The following is a 21,048-nucleotide window of genomic DNA, read 5'->3' as shown; positions in this document are numbered from 1 at the left end:
CGTATATTTACTCTCATCCTGTGAGCCATTTTGTCACGTTTTTTATTGGTATGCTTTGCAGCACAGATGTCTTTAATTTGTAGGCTATCTTGTCCTTTGTCACTTGTGCTTTGGTGTCGTAAGAAGCTCGGGAGCAATGAAGTTTACTTCTGTGTTTTATTCTAAGAGTTGTGTAGTTTTAGCTCTTACTACATTTAGGTCTGTGAACCATTTTGAGTTAATTTTGTATATGATATGAGGTAGGGGTCCAGTTTCATTCTTTTGCCTATTTGTTCAAATGACTCTTATTTTCTCTTAGAATTGTCTTAGCACCATGAATGATTTTTAATGTGTAGGTCTTATATCCTCATTTTGAAACCATTACTGAACATCCAGGTAGGTCCGACTATGCTCATTTACCAGATTTCATAGCCTGGAAACTCCTTGTGGGATGTAGATGTCATTGGCAAAGTTCATTAGTTTCTGTAATGAGGCAGACTCAGTCTGTCTAACCAAATTGTCATTTGCCAGCAGAAAACTTAAAGTACCAAAGAAGGGCCTGGTGGTTTTCCCTAATGTCAAATTAAAGCTCCAAAGTGCCTCAGCTTTTTATGATTGTAAATTGCAAGTCTGTCTAGGTGAAGCTTTAGTTAATGTTTTCTACCCTTGCCACTCATCACATTAATGAATTCCGTATGTTTAATACCTGTCCACAGTGGTCCCTATCAGGTTTCAAAGTTGGTGTTTAGAAAGTAGGACATTCTTTGACTTCTGTGTGCTAGTGAAAAGAGAAAGTATAAAGCTGTGCACATGTATTAACAATAAATCAATTTCTTCAAAGGTAGGGAGGGAAGTTTAATTTGGATAGGGGGACCGGGCAATAGGATAAGAGCAGGACAACAGAGCATTGTTTACGATTGGGGAGCTAATGGAGGGAAGGAAGTTGCCCTGTTGGTTGAGAGATGGGTTCTGCAGCCCCTTCTGTGGGCTGGGTAGGCTCCGTTGGCAAGTCTCTTACACATTGTTGTCCTGTCTCTTACACATCGTTGTCCTGGATTATCTCTGAGTCCATTCTACAAAGGGGACTCTTTAAAACTGTGTTTTCTACCTATGGTAACAGAGCTGATGGGAGTTTAATAGATGCTTCTTTTAAGGGTTTGAGATTTTGTGGTGCTTTGGATAATTAACTTCTCAGTGATCAGTTTCCTACATACAGTCATCCTTCAACCTACAGAGGCCCTACCTTCAGGCCTCTGCTCTCTTTCCATGTCCAGCCGTCCATGGTATCCTGCACCTCTTCGTTAATTTTCTTCTTAATTAACTAAGGACATAGAGAGGAACACTCCCCCAAGTGTAGTCCTGGGATGCTATCTTGTGTTCCTAAGTGAAAGAAGGCTGTTGTGTGCCTTAGAGAAATTACATGTGTTAGATAAGCTGCTTTGAAGCATGAGTTATAGTGCTTCTATAACTATAAATATAGGCACCTGAGTTAACATATAGCTGATCACTAACATTGAACTCATGTTAGTGAATTAGCTATATGTTAACTAAGGTGCCTTTAAACAGAAACATACATAAAACAAGGTTATGTATTGATCAGTTGAAGAAAATGTTTTAGGGGCTCACAGGAACCGAACTGTATGCCACCTGTGGACAATGCTGTAGTGTTCACTAATTCAGTATTCACAACAGCGTAACTCATGAATAACAAGAATTAACCGTATTTGTCATGTAATGGGCACTAACACTGATTGCCATTGACTGTATCAGATTAATTTTGTGCCGAGTATAATGTTTTAAATTTAAGTTTTACATATTTCTTATAAGTGTATATATATTATGTATAGCCATGTATTGAATAATTCATATATTTGCGAGTTCTTTAAAAATTATTTTAGGGTAAAAAAGGGCATGTAGAAGACTTTACGTTTGGTTTGTACAATCTGAAACAGTAAAATTTAAGAATGTACACATGTTTCTTGACAAAATCAACCACATTTTTTTCTTTAATAGCATTCATGTAATTTCACCTGATTACTAATTTCAAAATATATTTAAGAAAGTTATAGCTCCAAAGATAGAAATTTATTTTACTGAAAACTGCAAGTAAGCCATATATGGTAACTCTGGTCACTCTAATATATATGTTTTATGTCACTCTCCCTTTGAACCCCCCGGTGTGTCTTTGCCTTAAGGAATTTTAACTTATCTTAGATTTATAGCGTTTTTATGGTGACTCTCCTGGCTTCCAAAGCCTAATAGACTTATTTGTGTAGCTTTTAAGGCTAATTGATTGGCTTGTGATGCTTTTGCTGGAGGAATATCTCATTAAAATCAAACGGATGAATTAGCTAATTGTATTTAACATTTGAAGGGATAAGTGAAAAGAGGAGGAAAAGACTCAAGTTGATTCAAAAGCAAAATGAGAAGAAAAGATAATTGGCATATTCTCTGCATCTTTCCTCTGATCAACCAAATAGGAGACAAAACAAATTAGAGACTTGTCTTTGAACAGGAAGCAGATGTGCCAGGCATATTCCTCCAATTTTGTTGACTGTTTTATCTTTAGATACTGATTTTTGTCTGGAGGAGAGTGTTGGAGCAACTGAAATGGAACTCATAACTTCAGCTTTTGATGGAAGTTGATGCCTGGCACTTTATGCTGTATTAATGCCAGGAAATAAATTTTATTTCCTCCTATCTTTAGACAAGCTGTTATTCCTCTACTGTACTGTCACTTTTAACTTAGATTTCTGAGAAACAAGGGAAAAAAGATTGACTCTTTGAGACCAGTTGCTGGCTAAGGCTTTTGAGCATCCCAGTTACTTGTCATTCAGCAGCTGTATGGGAAAGTGTAAGCTATGTTGTTGAACAAATTTTGTAAAGGAAAAAAAAAGTATTTCTTGATTTACTTGGTACAAATGTCTCTTTACTCAAAAAACCTTTACAAATGGTTACTGGGCATTCAGACATTTGTTTAGCACTCTGTCATCTCATAAAGTGATTTCCATCAGGCGCCTTTCACAGAAACCCCGAGAGGTCAGGGAAAATCATAATTTCCTTGATGAGAAAGCTGAGGCCGAGAGGAGCTCCTTGTGGGAAGCTTCACCTCTGATTTCCTGGTCTGCTTCATAGGCTTCTTGCTTTTTTTGTTTTTGTTCTTTTTTTTTTTCCCTTTTTTCTTAACATCCTTGCCTTACTGTTGTGAGAATGATTTCTATTTTGCAATAGCTTATGTTTTTCTCCTGTACAGGGATATTCCAATGCCTTTAGTCAGCTCAGGAGTAGAGCATGGTAACCTGAGAGAGCTGGCACTTGCAAGAATGAAAGACCTCGGAATACAGGTAAGAGTAAATAGGGCTGTCAGGCCGCAGCTTTAGAGAAAAAACGGAACCTGAAATGGAAAAGACTCTTTTACTATCGCACCTAAAACTAGACTTGTGGGTCAGGTCTGAAAGCCCTCTGATGTTGAAGGGCGTGGTCACCGGCCCATGTTGGAGCTAAAGCCAGTGGTGCAGAGGCTGTTCCTGTTCCTTCATTTCCTTCTGCTTCCTTCTGCCTGCTCGGATTGCCAACTGCATGCTCCACTCCAGTTTCTAAAACCAGTTTTTCTTTTGAAGTATTAGGTGTTCAGTTCTTGACTGTAGAAAAAGGAGATGTGATTCCTGAAAAGAAAGTACATTTGAAAAGACAAGGATTATGTGCATGAAATAATTAGCAGGACTCCTGTGGCCCCACATACACCACTCTCCCATCGCTCTGGCCACTGAAGTCCCTTCTTTTGGTCACAGATATTTACTAAGCTCTCTGCTGGCTCAGGATGTACAAAAAACCCAAGAACCTGCAACTTAACAGTCTCTGTGGGACATTCTTAAGTCATAGGAAGGTTTGAAACTCAGTGCTCAGGGACTTCTTAGGGCTGCCGAAGGGATAAACCAGGAGTGGTATTGAGACCAAGGGCTGACTCCTGAGATCTGCCCTCAGAGATTCTGAATCAGTAGCTTGGAATGGGACTGACCTGTTTTTTATCCAGCACTAGGTACGTGGTTCTCATGCCCAGTTCAGACATGGACCCCACTTTGAAAGACATGGTTCCAAGGATTACATATTTATACACAGGTGTTTGTGGACCTAAGACATTTTCTTCTCTCACTCAAATTATTATGGAGAAAATTTTTCAGAAAATTGTTCAAGGGAGAGTTTGTGAACATAATTGGCTTATTCTACCAAAAAAAAAGTGAACAATTTTATGTTCTAGAAAAATAGCAAATGCATTTATGGTAATTAATGGCACCAAATAAGATTGCGTGCCTGTTGTGCCTCCCAGGCTCCAGCTGTCCCTGTTGTCCACCTCCTCTCACCTCCAAGAAGGCCACTGACCTTGAAGAAGGCCAAGGTGACTGACCTGGCCTGCTTATCCCAACAGTCTCATTGTCAATCCATCTTCTTTAACCCTTGCCCCTCAAAGCCTTGTTAGTCACTGTTAAGGTAAGCTGGGATTGAGTCTAAAGGCTGGAATTCAGTCATAGCCAAAAGATACCTAGTTTCTATAGGCAACATCTTTAGCAGAAAATAAGCACACACCAATCTCTGCCTTTAAAAAAGCATGCCAAAAAAAACCCAGCATGCAGGTGTTCATTAAGAACATGGAATAGTAATACAGTCCCATGCTAGCTAATGTCTAGAACTACTAGAGTTCTATCCAGCAGCTACATTAAGTAGATTAATAATTACAGAGATTTCTCATCTTCATCTTCTGTACAATTTTTGTTTACTGGAATTCATGGACTCTACATCAGCAAAGCATTATTTCGAGCTAGTTCCTGGGGCATGGAAGTAGCTTTAGTTTTCTACAACTGAATAATGAGCTCTTATTTTTCTCCTGGAACTCTGTACATGTATAGCAGTCCTTCATAAATATGCTATTAGTAGAAAAGCTTACGTGACATCATCAAATTTCCTACCGTGATCTTTTCTCACTGGAAAAAATGTTTATAGTTTGTTCTCTGGGGGGAAATAACACCATAGAATGTGATGTATAATTGAATAATTACAAGGATTTATAATAATGAAAAGCATTGGTCATTGTAAATGTCTGGTAGCATAGTATGCACTGTGGGTTGTGGAATAGAAGCGAGAGCCACATCACAGATGGTTGGCCATGCAGACCAGGCATTGCATTGGCATCATCTGCAGGTAGCTCTGTGCTGCCTCAGATATTCAAAGAGCCATTTGTGATTGTGCTTCAGAGTACGTAATACATAGCTCTAGGTTCGTTCTTTTCTCTCTGTCTTTCTTTGTCTCTTTCTCTCTTTTTCTTTCTCTCTTTCTTTTCTTTTCCCTTCCCATCCCTACCCCTCCCTTCTCTTCCCGTCATCCTTTCTTCCGCAGTGTCCATCTTGCAAAAAAAAAAAAAAAAGCCATCTTCGACATGTACTTTTTTGATATTCCTAAAATGATACAAATACAGTGATGCTAAAAATGTTCAATTCCACAAAATGGAGAGGGTTTTACAAGTTTAGGAATTGACTGTTTACTCTTCTGTGTGCGCACTTCTGGATTGTACTTTCAGATAGTTATATCCCCCAGGCAAACCTGTTTTTTGCTTTCATGACTTACATTCTTTACTGCTAAGATTATATTATATATTGTTTCTTTGGAATTCTAAATTTATTTTAAAAGCAATACTACTCGATACATTCTCACACTGGTTTCCCCATCCTCAAATTGATTAAAGGTGGCTTTATTTTGAAATTCACATCTTTTACTGTAAGTTATGTGCAAACTTAATTTTGAGCCCGGGGTTTGGCAGAGAGGTTTAAATAAAAATAAAGATTGAATTGGTTACCAGTTTTACATTTGCAGCCCCTCACCACCACCTTTTTTTGACAGTGTCGAGATGTGAGAACCAGGGAAGTTGGAATCCAAGAAATTCATCACAAAGTACGGCCATTCCAGGTCAGTCTCCTCATTTTGTAAGGGACCGGGTCCCGTCCTTATATCATTGCCAAGCCTGGGCCCACATGTTTTTACCAAGGGCGGAGCCCCGGAAGTGAATAACTAAGAGCAGAGACTAACTGAGGATTAGATACCAGTGTCCAAGCCATGAAAGCCAAGTAGGAGAATTCTAGAAGAGCCAGGTTAGGAAAACGAAGTCTGAACCTCATTCCAGCCCAGCACTGTCCGATGGAACTTTCTGCAGTGTTGGGAATGTTCTGTGATCTGAGCTCTGAGCTATACAATATGGCTGAGCGCTTGAAATGTGGCTTGTACAAATGAGGAACTAAATTTTTTATTTAATTTTAATTAATTTAATGTAAATAGTCCCCTGTGACTACAGGCTCCGTTCGGGAAGGGCATAGTATGATCTGCTTCTCTCTTTATGTGTAACTGTTCAACGGTTTTCCAATGGTGATAAGCGAATGAATAGATCAGCCCTTATCTACAGGGGCGCCACAAGAATTAAGTGTCATGCCTTAAGGCATTCGTGGTATACAGTGAATTAACTTCTCTCTGATACTTGTATAATGTCTAACTATATGCCAAATTTTCTGTAGGATTTGATTGTCTTGTAGAACGCCATTTGAGAAAGACTGGAATCAGATGATCTCTGCATTGATGTTTCTGTTCTCAGCATGAATTATTTAGTTGACATTTTTCACATTTAGGACCTTTTGAGGGGAAAAAGTAGACCCAACACAATTTGTGCGGTTCAGCTATTTAGCAAACACTATTGAGAAGGAATGTGTGTTGGTCTGAATTGTTCATCTTGCTGTGGTTACCTTCTGCCCATTTACTGAGTGTTTCTGGGTGCGGCCATGTCCGTGTGTATACCTTTCTCTGTGCACGCATATTGTTACATATGGCTTCTCTTTAGGCAGCGTACAAGAGCCATTTGTACAGTGAGCTGAAGAGCCAAGAGCATGTGCAGACTGCTACCACAAAGCTTCCCCCAGAAGCTACACTCCATGGTTGTATTTTCTTTAATCTGTTAAGCCCGTAATTGTGCATATTTTAAGTGCCCTGTGGGTGCCATACTTCCCGGAAATTTCATCAAGGTGCAGGTGATCAGCATCACATTTTTCTTCCCCAAAGATATATTTCAGTGGAGGTGATAAGGACTAGAAGATGAAACGCAGACCATTCAGCCGCTGACAGTTTTGAGGCAAAGGGGTGATCCTGAGAGCTGCACATGTGACGGGGCGTGAAATTTTACATAGGAGACTCTTCATGGAGAGTCGAATGTGTGGAAGCCTTTACTGAGTTGGATCTCTGTAAGAGTCTCAAGGTTAATGAAGTTCAAGTATTGAAATTATACAGTTGTTTTCCTTTTATAATAGTCCAAGAATAAGGTGTGAACTTTAATCTTGTGCTATTTGAGAGTAGACAAGTAAAAAGAAACATAATTAGGGAGTATTCATTCCTTATCCCTAACTAGATATTAGCCTAAATCAATACATACAATTACAAAAATGAATTTGGTTCTTTAATTCTGAATATTTTTTGTGGCCTTTTACTAAACAGGTTGAATTGGTAAGGAGAGATTATGTTGCAAATGGCGGCTGGGAAACATTCTTGTCGTATGAAGACCCAGATCAAGACATTTTGATTGGACTCCTACGATTACGCAAGTGTTCAGAGGAAACCTTCCGTTTTGAACTGGGGGGAGGTGTCTCCATAGTCCGAGAGCTGCACGTGTATGGAAGTGTGGTCCCTGTGAGCAGCCGGGATCCCACCAAATTTCAGCATCAGGTAGTCTGTATTCCATTTCTATTTGACGTCTAAGAAACTGCCTAAGTAGGAAAATAGAAAAGGCCTGGGGTGAAGAGAGGAGGAAGAGAGGAGAAAGAGAAGCGTAGAAACAGAGGAGCCAGCTCCAAAATGGATGATTTCATAATTGTGTTCGGAGATGTTTTCCTTCCAAATTGTACCCTTTTGGGAGAAAAGGGCGAACTGAGATTCAGTCCTTTGGAATATATCAGATTGAACCACATGGAATTGGTTTTTTTTTGAGAGAGTCTCGCCCTGTCACCCACGCTGGAGTGCAGTGGTGTGATCTCGGCTCACTGCAACCTCTGCCTTGAAGATTCAAGTGATTCTCCTGCCTCAGCATCCCTAGTAGCCAGGATTATAGGCGTGCACCACCACGCACAGCTAATTTTTGTATTTTTAGTAGAGACGAGATTTCACCATGTTGCCAGGCTGGTCTCAAACTCCTGACCTCAGGTGATCCACCCACCTCAGCTTCCCAAAGTGCTGAGATTACAGGCATGAGCCACTGTGCCCAGCCTGCAATTAGAATTTTTGAAAGTAAGAATGTCTAATACTGGCAATCTCATATGGGTCAACTCATTGTGGAGTCCAGCTAGATGGTGATGGGAAAGCACTTACGAAATATTCAAACACTTGCTAAGGTTAAGGCATGTTATACATAAGAACCCTATTCTAATCCTAGACAACCTACCTTAATAATTAACTTTGTAAAATTTCCAGAAAATGAGTTAAAACCTAATGGTGGTTATGATATAAGCTCTAAAATGGATGATTTAATAATTTTGCCTGGTTTCTCAACTTGTTTAGAGAATAGAGCAGTGGCCGGGAGTGGTGGCTCACACCTGTAATCCCAGCATTTTGGGAGGCCGAGGCAAGTGGATCACCTGAGGTCAGGAGTTTGAGTCCAGCCTGTCCAACATGGTGAAATAAACCCCATCTCTACTAAAAATAAAAAAATTAGCTGGGCGCGGTGGCATGTGCCTGTAGTCCCAGCTTGGGACTTGGAGGGCTGAGGCAGGAGAATCACTTGAACCCAGGAGGTGGAGGTTGTATTGAGCTGAGATTGAGCCAGAGTGATCTCACCCAATGCGCTGAGCCACTGCACTCCAGCCTGGGCAACAGAGGGAGATTACATATCAAAGAAAAAAAAAAGTAGAGAGGTTACTAATAAATAAAAGATGTATTGCCTGAGACTTCTATCATTTGGAGATTGCCTAATTTATCTAAAAAGATAAGAGGGAATTACCATCTTCCTGTGTGTAAGGAGGGAATTACTGTCTTCCTGTATGTAGATTACATCATCCACAAAATTCCTTTTGGTAGCTCTTGTTCAAGGGAATTACTGTCTTCCTGTGTGTAGATTACATCATCCACAAAATACCTTTTGGTAGCTCTTGTTTGAAAGTTCCACCTTTTTAAATTGTCTGCTACAGTGTACCTTTGGTTTGATTGGTTTCTTTTTCCTTTCTCCCATAATTGGGCTTCTATCACTCTTATTTTCACAGATTTTAGCAACTACTCAAGTATAGCCTTCTTGTTTTATGGACCCCTCTTAATGAACTTCCTCCCTTTTTAATTCCCACTCCCCTTTGTTGCTGTATGCAGGGATTTGGCATGCTGCTGATGGAGGAAGCAGAAAGAATAGCTAGAGAAGAACATGGATCTGGGAAAATCGCTGTGATATCAGGTAACTTGGGGAGGGTGAAGTGCATGATTCCTTCCCATTTTGAACTTGGCACCACAGTGAAACTATATTGCTATCCTCTTGCCCCTGTTGATGGTTATTATGTTCAAAATTGGGCTGTGCTGACTGGTGAAGGACTTGTGCCCAAACAAAATTCACAAAAGCAGTTTAGTGGAATAGAACTTTCCAGACACTCTAAGAGTCAGGACCTGTGACCCATGTCCCCTTTTCTGCACTCTCTGTCACATGGTCACCTCCTCTCTTGTGCTGTGCCCAGTTACTCTATCGGAAGAAATGGAATTTGATGATAGACAGGAGGAAATCATGGATGTTTTCCACTATTGTGGAGATTATCACTATTGTTCAGAAATTAAAGTAGAAGCTTAGTTGCCAGTACAAGCTGTTTAAAGGCCATACCCTTGCTCTTTCAGTTTCGTTCTCGGTGACTTTGACCATGGAGAACATCTTTCCCGTTTGGGAGTATAGTAGGGAAAAAGTTTTCCGCAGCCCTCTTAGGGTCCCTGTCTGGATCCGAAAATAAACTGACAAAGACAGATTATCATGGGAAAAGCATACACGCTTATTTCATATACATTTTATGAAAAAGGGAAGCCTTTATAAAGAAGTAAAGACCTAGAGAAATGGCTAAACCTGAGTGTTACACAAGCGCAAAGCATGGAAAAATATGACAGAACACAGGAGTAAGAGCCAAGGGTAATAAACAGGGACGTTTAGCAAGGCCTGTTCATTCAGATTCCTCAACGTGCCCCTCCGCCTTCAGAAATGAAGGTGTTCGTTTGCTCCAGGTGGTGTGAGCACATCTCTCTCATGAGCATCTCATGACCTTCAGGAGAGAAGGAAGGGGAAGGTCAGAGGGTCCTTCCTGCATCTGCCATTTTCTGATTCCTTCACCTTAAGATACTCAGTATGCCAAGGCACCATGTTTTGGGGCAGTGTGTTCTGAACCCCATCAGGAGCTTCCCCATTTCTTATCTAGGACAGCAGGTCACTGGGGAAGTGGGCATGAAAAGGAAAACTCGGTGCAGCCTGTGTGGGTGGAGCAAGAAATGACATAGGCCCACCTTCACTTCTGCTGTTTCATACTGTATCCTTACAGACACGGCTGTTCCCAGTGAGAAGCTAACAGGGTCAAAGCCAGACTCAAAGGGGAGGTTATTTTCCATCCAGCATGTTTGGCCTCCCATAAGGCTAGTACATTCCTAAAGCTAAAATATGCCTTCTGAGAAAATCCTCTCTTCTGAAAATGAAAGTTGAAAGGAGATTAAAAAAAAAAAAAAAAAAAATCAGTAAGTTGTTGCCAATCAATAAATCAATACCCATGTTCAGGTTTTAATGATTATAATTATGAAAATGTAATGAGTCAGGCTCACTTATGATCATTTAGTGTGGTTGAGGTTTTTGGCATTCTCCAGGGAGCGACCTAAAGCTTTTTTTATTTTTTTAACATCTAGCTTTATTTTTATTTTTTTTTTTCTGTTATCTTTCAAAGAAGAGGAAACTAAACAAGGGTCACCTGATTGGTACTCTTACCTGTAATAAAGAAGTTTACCTCTCCACTGTTTAACCTGTGGTTGACCCGGAGTACCAGGCAAGGGCCAGACTGACTTGGAACCCCTTCTGCACATACATCTGTGCAGAGTTGAGAACACCTGCAATTTCCCGGGTCCCTTTTGCCGGAGCACTGTCCATGTTCTAGTAAAGTACCTGCCTCCGCATCACCTGGAGATGTTGTGAACATGCAGACTCTGACCCAGTGGGCCTGGGTAGGGCCTGAGAGCCTACTTTTCTTGCCACCTCCCACGTGATACCTATGCTGTCTTCACACCATGCTTTGTACACAAGCAAGGCTTGAGTATTCTCTTCCAAATGTATTCTTTTCAGTCACGGAGATAATGACAACACTCTGATCCTGGCAGTGCTGCACTTAGTCTGATAATAGTCATGTGACTTTGTGGTGTCTGTGGGAACCTAATCAACGTTAAAACTGAAGAGCGTGCACATTCTATCACGCTCTACATTATTCTATCTGCCTTCATGATATCTGTGTCTTTTTAGAATGTTGCATGCAGAGAGGACCCCTGACTTGCCTGAGGTCATATCCAATTGCTCATAAGAGCCTCAGTTTCTGCTTCTTATGAGCGGGGTGATTGCCATTTTCTAAGTGAAATCAGCATCTGTCCTCTTTCTGCCATATCTATCTCCCTAGCTTTTTATCATCATCTAAATAACAGCTCCATTTCAGATCATCTGCATGTAGAGTCTCTCAAATAACAAGAAGAGACTTGCTCAAAGTAACAGGGAAGAACCTTTCTCTGTGTCAGCTGGTACGATAGGTCTACTTCATTTCTACACAAGAGGTTTCTCTTGACCAGTGAGTTTCTGTAGGAACAGCCCTGTAGTGCCTTCTTGGAACTTTAGTGAGTTCAGGAGGGAGGATCCCATAAGCATTACTTCCTGTTACCCTGCCTCGAAGCCCCATCATTGCTCTCTATAGGGGAAACTACGTAGGCCTTGACTTTGTTTGACTTAAGCTCTGGTTACCCTTCAAATGAACTAAGAACCTGTCTGGATGATGCCTTTTTATTTCTCCAATTTAGTAATCTGTTACTCTTCTATGTAAGCTTCTGAATCAGATGCCGGAGAAGTCTATCATTCAGAACCTCGAGGAGGGCAGACATGAAGAGCTTATTACTATGTCATGGTTTTAACATGTTTTTCCGGTTTTTGCGTTTTGACTTTGGTTTTTCTGATGTGAGTACAATTATGCGTGTGCATGTGTTTTTGTTTTTTTGTAAATAGTTTTTCTAAGTTAATCCTTAGCAGGTTGCCCAGACTCCATTCCTGCTCCGCCAGTAGTTCTTCTTGTAATCCAGGATAATTTTACTTGCTGGCCATAGACCTTTATTTCCTTATTGAAAACAAGTGGATGTGGTTATCCTTTCCAGTTCTCACTCTAGAATTCTACCCCTTGGAATCTTCTTTAGTTCTCAACATGACCAATTTCGTTTTGTTGATTAAACTGTAAGTGGGTCCTTTTCTGGTGCCATATTAAGAGACCCTCTAATTTCGTCAATAGGTCTCAGTCTCATTGTAGGTTGGGTGTTAGTTTCCCATAGGTAGTTAATCCTGTGGTCTGTGAATAAGTATTAACTAAGGTCACAACTGTTGACACTGTTTGACCTCAGTGTTCTCCTTTTTTTCTGACCTTGTCCTCAGTTTGTGAATCCGTCCTTGTTCCAGCTTTCAGGCTTCTGTATAAATTGTACACAGTGGTGGCCTAGATAGTCTGTCCTGGCATACCTAGTAAGCCTGAGTAAGGGAAAGACAGAATCATTTATCATTTTGGTTACTCTTATGTAAGAGTAATGCATTTAGGTAGAATTTTTTTAATTGCGTTTTGATTCATTGTGACTTTCCTTCATCTTGCCAGGAGATTTTCTCTATAACTTGGGTTTATCCTGTTGGATTCTGCCTCTAGACAATATTATTAGCCACACAGTAGATCTGATTTGAGTCACTACAGAAAGACTCTGGGTATTCTTTCTTCCATATTTAAAAACAAATTGGTTTCTTATCTGTGTTACTTCACTAGATTTTGTTTGTAAGTATACACTGTGTATTTTATAGCAGATTATCTTTTTTAAAAGACGGCTCCCTTTATGGCTACATGAGAAAATGGAAAACTTTCTGGTATATCAAAATCAAATGAAGCAATTTCTCTTGAAAGAGAAGCCTTTAAGTTTATTCTGTTTTTTCCTTTGAACTGCGTTTGAAAGTGAACCGCCAACTCTGAATGTGAAAATGAAAGCAAAAAATGAAATGTTTCGTTTCGGCATCAAAATCACCGTGTATCAAGGGGTCACATTTGAAATGAAGAGTTGTATGCAGTGTTGCCCTGCCCTGCAGGAATTTTTGTGTTGGGCTGGGAAACTCTCACCTTCCCCTCGTTGATTTTGCCTTTGACTGCAGAGGAAAAGTTTCTTCCTAGTTAGACTCAAGACTAATTATTTCACAGTAAGAAAATATTCTTTTTCTACATATAAAAATGGACAAATCAGTGTTATAAGAACCATCAGTTTATAAAATAATGTGTAGGCAGGAAATAACAGCTAATTGCTGCCAAATATCAAGCAATTAATTAGTCCCTATTAATTCCAAGTGGTATCATTTGCCAGCTTAGCACATATATCTTCTGTCAACACACATCTGTTCAAGGTTGACAAACTGTATTTACTTAAATACCATGTTTATCTACTTGAATGATCAGCATTCTTTCTTTTGAAAATGTTAAGATGAGTGGTTTTTCTCTCTCCTCTCTCACGATGTAAAGTGCAAGGAATTATACTGGAGAAGCTAACCACAACATCTGAAATGCCATCACTAATAATCACCATGGAAACAGAGATCTCTGATGTCACACTGCCCGTACCATTTCCGAAAGGGCAAATACAACCGTGATAGCCACTGTTTAAAAAGCCATTTAACACCCCCAACAGAATGAGTTTTTTCTTCTGGCAATTTTGGCTAGGTATCAGAACCAATGGTGTGACTGTTTCAGTTTGCCGAGCTAATTGCTATGCAGCAAGATATGAACAGCTATTCCCCAAGCTCCTCTGACTACCTTCGTCATAAGCACTATTCTATTTGTGTCCTTTCAAGTAGAAAATTAACATGGCCATTGGCCAAGAATCGTACAAGGCCGATGGATTGCACAGTGATGGTGAGAAATGAGGAAAAGGTCTAAATGGTTGATGACAGAAATCACTGAAGTCAGAGACCGATAGCCATTTTGTTTAAATTTATTAAAAAGCCAGAGAAGGGGAGAGGAGAGAAGAATTTGAATATAGGGTGAGTAAACGAGTCACTGTGGAGATAAGATCATCCTTAATCATGATGATCTTAGTTATGTGACCCCAAAACTACATCACAGTGTCCCCTGGTCAGAAAATAAATGTCCCTGTGCCTTATGTAATCCAGTATGGCTTTCTAGGACTACAGTCGGTGGTCTTGTTTGCCAGAACTGTCGATTAATAAAATCATATGTGGGCAGAAAACAGCACTTGTTTTGTTGAAACATTTAAATGACAAGTGGCTGAGATTGACTTACTGTACCTTCTCCCTGTCTCCCAGGCTACTGCACTCTCCCTCAGTTTCAGGGGAAGGTTTTATTCCTTGGCATTGTAATCTAGTTGAAAAGAGGTACATTTGTAACTAGGTTTGTCTGATAATGGATTCATAATCCTTACCAAAATGTCTGGAAAAGCATTTCTTCATTGTAGCATATCTATTTGCTAATGGATACAGGAAGCCTGCCAAATGCAGACCAGTTTGTGCCACCTGCATGTGTGTTAATCTGAGACTTATCAGAAAGGGAGGGAAAGAGCGTTTGCCCTTTTGTACTCTGCGCTTTAGTCCTTTCCATCATTTATCTTTGTGACAAATTATCCCCTAAATGTTCCCTAATTAAATGTACATTTTCTGGGTTCTCTAGATTCCTCTGTTCCATTTTGGTATTCTAACAGTGATCATATACGTTTCTCTTTGGTACGTGTTCCAGTAGTAGTTTTTAAATCACTATTAATATCTTTTTAAAGACGATACAATATATTTACTACAAGAACGCTATTTTTCAGCCTCATCATTAGTCAGACTAGCATTGATGATATGAAATACTACTTTGCTAGATCATGAATTAGCTGAATGTTTGCTAATTGGCGTCTGTTGCAGCTGCACTGTGGCAGCATCAATGCATAGCTCCTCCCAGGAATCTGTATTCCATGACTTGACATTTACTCTGTAGGTGAATCAGGTACCAGTATGTAGTATACCTCACATCCAAGTGCATTAGACCATGTCTCACTTGGCATCACAGACTGTTAATTAGTACGCATGTTTTGAATATTATTGAATAGGCCATTAATAAGCTTCTACTGTTTGGATCTTGGAGCCAACTGAATTTTTTTTTTTTTTTTTTTTGGAGACGGAGTTTCGCTCTTGTTACCCAGGCTGGAGTGCAATGGCACGATCTCGGCTCACCGCAACCTCCGCCTCCTGGGTTCAGGCAATTCTCCTGCCTCAGCCTCCTGAGTAGCTGGGATTACAGGCACGCGCCACCATGCCCAGCTAATTTTTTGTATATTTAGTAGAGACGGGGTTTCACCATGTTAACCAGGATGGTCTCGATCCCTTGACCTCATGATCCACCTGCCTCGGCCTCCGAAAGTGCTGGGATTACAGGCATGAGCCACCACGCCCAGCCTGAGGCAACTGAATTTTTTGTGAAGTTTCCCAGGCAGAAGCTAGTGATACTGATTTGGAGTGGCTGATTGGCATTTGAACAAGAGCATCTGGCAAATGCTGTTGCTAATCCCAGGTCCATGTAGTCCGGCCTCTTACGTTTCAGAGTGTGCACATTGAGATCTTGAAGTCCAGCCTTGCTAATGTAGACACACAGCACATTTATAGACTTTTTTCCCCATTCTTGTTCCTCTTAGTTTATGGATATAGGGAATGATGGTCTTACGCTTTTGCTTAGGAGGAATAGGATTATATCATGTGATTTCTGGTAACATTCCTGAAAGGTCTGGGAGCTTTGAGCTGAATGACTACCTTTATTTAAAATTAGACACTTCACAACACTTGACAGGCTTTTTGTCTGAGGAAGGAAGCTCTCTCCAAAAGCAACATACCCTACGCTGGTCACCACCAGCTGTCTATCAGAAAGTCTGTTTTCATAGTTTGTTGCAACATTGACTCTTTATCAATGTCGCTTTAATATGAATAGTACTGTTCTTGTCTCTAAATATTTGACATTGCCTTAATTCATTCAGTTTGATAAAGCTTTTCTATTTTCGATCTGTTAGAGGCAGGGATTTGGCAACTTCTCCTTTGCTGAACAGGTATTACTGAATAATGCTGGAAAATATTGGTCCTGCCTTCCTTAGTAGCAACCAAGATACTAGTTTTGTAAAGCCTTTTAGTTTAGAGATTTCTGATTCCAACAGAACACATGCAGGGAATTTCTTATTCTTCCGTTGGCCTGGCTTAAGCTGTTATCTCTGAGCAACAGCTCCCATTTCTAAGACAGTGCCTGCTGGACTTAGAATTGGAGATAGATTGTGACCATGGGATAATTTCTTTATGCACCCCATCCTCTACGCCCTAAGCAGGTCACTGTCCGCTTGGCCACCATGAATGAATGAATTGCTGGGGTTCGGTAGAGCAGTCCCCATGCCCCAGATCTCTACGACGTATGATCTGTTGCCTCACTGCAAATCCTAATAATTAGTGGTTGTTCTGGTTATTTATTATTATGTAACATGCCACCCAAATTTTAGTGCTTAAACCACAACCATTTTATATGCTTAATGATTCTGTGGGTGAGAAGTTCAGCAGGCCATAGAAGGGATAGTTCCTCTCTGTTCCATGATGTCAAGGGCCTCAGCTGGGGTGGCTGAAATGGCGGTCATTCAGCTGGAATGGCGTGTCTGGAATTTCTGTTCTGATTGGGGCTATCAACATGAGCAGCTTGGTTCTTGTGCATGTGTCTGCTCCACGTGGCTTGGGCTTCTTAATAACATGATGGCTGGGTTCTAAGGGGAAGGATCAAAGGCCTGGTCTTAGAAGTCCTAGAATGTCTATGTTAGTTATCTGTCATTGTATAATAAATTACCCCAAAACTTAGTGGCTGAGATAATAAGCATGTATTGTCTCATGGTTTCTATAGCAGGAATCTGAGAGTGACTGAACTGGGTGCCTCTGGCTCAGCATCTCTCACCAGGCTGTAGTCAAGGTGTCGGCCGGGGCTGAGGGCTCTGATCATCTCAAGAGTCCATTGGAGTTGAAGGATCCCCTTCCATGTTCACTGTGCAGCTTTTACAGGCATTGGTCACAAGTTGTTGGTCTTGGGGCTGTGGTTCCTCACCATGCCTCGTGGGTCCCTTTACGTGGCTGCTTGTCATATCATGTGACAGCTTGCCCTCTCAGTGGGAGTGGTCAGAGAGAGAGTACCCATTCAAGAGGGCAACCATAGTATTTTTATAACCTAATCTCAGAAGAGTGTTAATGAGTCCACCTCACCCTCAGGGGTAAGGGATGACACAAGGCTGTGAATACCCTAGGCAGTGAACTCTGGAGGTCATTTTTAGAGGCTGCCTACCACAATGTATCTTCTGCCCAGTTCTTTTGGTTGGAGTTGCTGGGTCAGGCTAGATTTCTTTAAAGGGAGAGGAAGTAAATTCCATCTCTGTAAGGGAGAAGGCAGCCATCTTTGGATGCTGTCAACTGCAGTGGTAGAAAACATCTCCATTGCTTTGTGATTAGTGAGCATCCAGTACCTCTAATGCCTTCTCCAAAGATAGACCGTTTGGGCAGATCTAAATTCAAGAGTTTTTGACCCAACCCTAATATCAGATTTTCATAAGGTCAGTCATGGCAACACAGTCACACCTCACACTTTCCTAGGCAGAGCTTGGCAGGCCCAACAAAACTCAGCCTGCACCTGACCCTTTGGGTGCCATCTCTCTTCCACAAAGACACGCTCTCTGTTTCCCCTTGCAAGCCTGTTTTATACCTGATGCTTTAGGTGCATGTGCCAGCCATTTATTTTTCTTCTAGGTGATGGAACGTAGAAGCCTGTCTTTGGGCTGAGACTACATGGTTTCCCTCTGGAAGCTTCCTAACCTTAGCTACTTATTCTCCCACACAAACACTTGGAGAAATTTTATGCACTGTAAAAATTTTTTTTTTTTTTTTCATTTGGGGAGTTGATAAGTTGTAACATAGAATTTGCCATTTTAACCATTTTTAAGTATATAAATCCATGGCATTATTTACATTTACATTTACAAATAATGACCATCATTATTTCTAGAATTTTTAACACCGTAAACAAACTGTGAACCCGTTAAGCAGTAACTCCTAGCTCCCTCCGCAGTGCTCCACAGTGCTCTAATCTACTTTCTGTCTCTGTGAAGTGGAATTGTACAATATCTATTCTTTTGTGTCTGGATTGTTTCACTTACCATAATGTCTTCAGTGCTCATCCGAGCTGTAGCATGTCTCAGAATTTGCTTCCTTGTTAACGGTGTAATAATATTACATTACATGTATATACTACATTTGGCTTATCTTCCATCAGTCCCACAGACATTTCGGTTGTTTCTGCCTTTAGGCTGTTGTCAATAGTATTGCAGGGTGTACAAGTACCTGTTTGAGTTCTGCTTTCATTTCTTTTGCATATATACCCAGAAGTGTAATTGCTGAGTCAAACTCTAACTCTTACGTCTAACTTTTTGAGGAACCACCAAACTCTTTTCCACAGTAACTGTACCATTTTTCATTCCCACCCACAGTGCACAAGGATTTCAATTTCTCTACATCTTTGCCAACACTTAAGATTTTTCTTTTTAATAGCCATCCTAGTGGTATCAAACGGTATTCTGTGGGAGTGGAGTTGACTTATATTTCCATAATGATTAATGATGTTGAACGTCTTTGTCATTTTTATCTTCTTTAGATGTCTATTCAGGTCTGTCGCCCATTTTTTAACTGGATCGTCTCTTTGTTGTTGAGTTATAGGAGTTCTTTGTATTCGCTGGATATTAGACTACAATAGGTGATTTGCAATGTTTTCTTCCACACCGTGGGTTGCCTTTTCACTTTCTGAATACTTTCCTTTGATGCACAGAAGTTTGTGATTTTAATGAAGTTCAGTTTATCTGTTGTACTGTTGTTATTTGTGCTTTTAGTGTTATATTTAAGAAACCATTGCCAAGGCCAAAGACATGAAGATTTTTCTCTGTTTTCTTCCAAGGGCTTTATATAAAGTTATAACTCTTAAATTTAGATCTTTGATCTATTTTGAGTTCATTTTTGTATATGACGTAAGAGTCTAATTCTTTTGCATGTGGATATCCAGTTTTTCTAGCACCACTTGTGAGAGAGACTTTTCTTTCCCCATTGCATGCTCTTGGTATCCTTGTCAGAAATCAGTTGAAAAGAGAAGTGAAAGTTTATTTCTGGGCTCTTTGTTCTATTTTGTTGGCCTATATATCTATCTTTACATCAGTACCATACTGTTTTAATTACTGTAGCTTTGTAGTAGTCAGGAAGTATGTGTCTCCAACTTTGTGCTTCTTTTTCGAGATTGTTTCTGGCAATCCTGGGTTTTGTGAAATTCCATATGATTTTTCACATGGCTCTTTTTATTTCAGCAAAAATCACCATTGGGTACTATCATCATCTTAACAATGTTAAGTCTTCCAGTCCATGAACACAGGATATCCTTCAATTTATTTAGTCTTCTTTAATTTCTTTTAGCAGTGTGCCAGAAAGAAATTTCTTTTAGTAGTGTGCCAGTCTTGCACCTCCTTGCTTAAATTTATTCCAAGATATATTATTCTTTTGTTGCTATTGTAAATGAGATTTTTTAAAATTTTGTTTTTGGATTGTTCATTAGCATATAGAAGTAAAACTGATTTTTCTTCTATATTGATTTTGTATCATGCAATTTTGCTAAATTTATTAGTTCCAATAATTTTGGGTATGTATGGATTCTTTAGCATTTTCTACATATAAGATCATGTCATCTTAAATAGAGATAGTGTTAGTTATTCCTATCCAATTTGGGTGCCTTTTATTTTTCATTCTTGCCTAATTCACCTGGCCAGAACTTTTAGTACTGTGGTGAAAATGGGCAACCTTATATGGCATCTGATCTTAGGAGGACAAGTTTCTGTTTTTCACTATTGAGCATGATATTATCTGTGAGTTTTTCACGTATGGCCTTAACAGTGTTAAGGAAGTTCCCTTCTATGCTAATTTAATGGGTGTTTTTATCATGAATGGGTTTCATCAAATGCTTTTTTGCATTTGAGCTGATTGTATGATTTTTTTTACCCTTTAATTATGTTGTGGTCTATTACATTGATTTTTATGTGTTGAACTCTCCTTGCATTCCAAGAGTAAATAACACTTGGTTGTGGTGTGTAATCCTTTTAATATGCTGCTGAATTCAGTTTGCTAATACTTTGTTGAGGAGTTTGGCATCTATATTCTTAAGGGATGATGGTCTGTAGTTTTCTTTGTAGTGTCTTTATCTGGCTTCAGTAACAGGGTAATGCTGGCTTTATAAAATGAATTATGAGGTGTGCTTCCTCTTCAGTTTTTTGCAAGTATTTGAGAAGGATTGGTATTAACTCTTCTTTGTTTGGTATAATTTACCATTAAAACCATCTGCCTGGGCTTGTTCTTTTTGGGACCTTTTTTATTACTGATTCAGTTTCTTATTATAGATTTATGTAGACTTTGTTTCTTTTTGAGTCAATTTTTATATGTTTCTCGAAATTTCTTTCATCTAGGTTATCCAACATGTTGGTGTACAGTTGGTATTCTCTTATAGAATCCTTTTTATTTCTGTACAGTAGTTATGCCCCCTCTTTTCTGTGTGTGTGTGTGTGTGTGTGTGTGTGTGTGATTTGAGGCTTCTCTTCTTTTAACCCAATATAAAGTAAACATTGCTAGTTTTCTTGATCTTTTCAAAGGATGAACTTTTGGTTTTGATTTTTTTTTTCTACTCTCTATCTTCACTC

The 21,048-nt window shown here is 39.8% G+C and overlaps 1 protein-coding gene across 3 annotated transcripts in view; it reads left to right on the top strand.

Annotated features, from left to right (window-relative positions):
• Nucleotides 1–21,048, top strand: part of ELP3 (elongator acetyltransferase complex subunit 3) — a 97,136-nt gene that overhangs the window by 58,473 nt on the left and 17,615 nt on the right. For all 3 annotated transcript variants that reach the window (XM_078347176.1, XM_017963662.4, XM_078347175.1), the window contains 4 exons: nucleotides 3,233–3,323; nucleotides 5,872–5,937; nucleotides 7,504–7,731; nucleotides 9,358–9,439. In XM_078347176.1, the coding sequence (XP_078203302.1) occupies nucleotides 3,233–3,323; nucleotides 5,872–5,937; nucleotides 7,504–7,731; nucleotides 9,358–9,439 (467 nt within the window). The remainder of the gene's footprint in view (nucleotides 1–3,232; nucleotides 3,324–5,871; nucleotides 5,938–7,503; nucleotides 7,732–9,357; nucleotides 9,440–21,048) is intronic.

The sequence above is a fragment of the Callithrix jacchus genome, chromosome 13, assembly GCF_049354715.1.
Source record: "Callithrix jacchus isolate 240 chromosome 13, calJac240_pri, whole genome shotgun sequence".
In the NCBI taxonomy this organism is placed as follows: domain Eukaryota; kingdom Metazoa; phylum Chordata; class Mammalia; order Primates; family Cebidae; genus Callithrix; species Callithrix jacchus.
The sequence above is the reverse complement of the archived record's forward strand: the minus strand, read 5'-3'. Positions and strand labels throughout refer to the sequence as shown.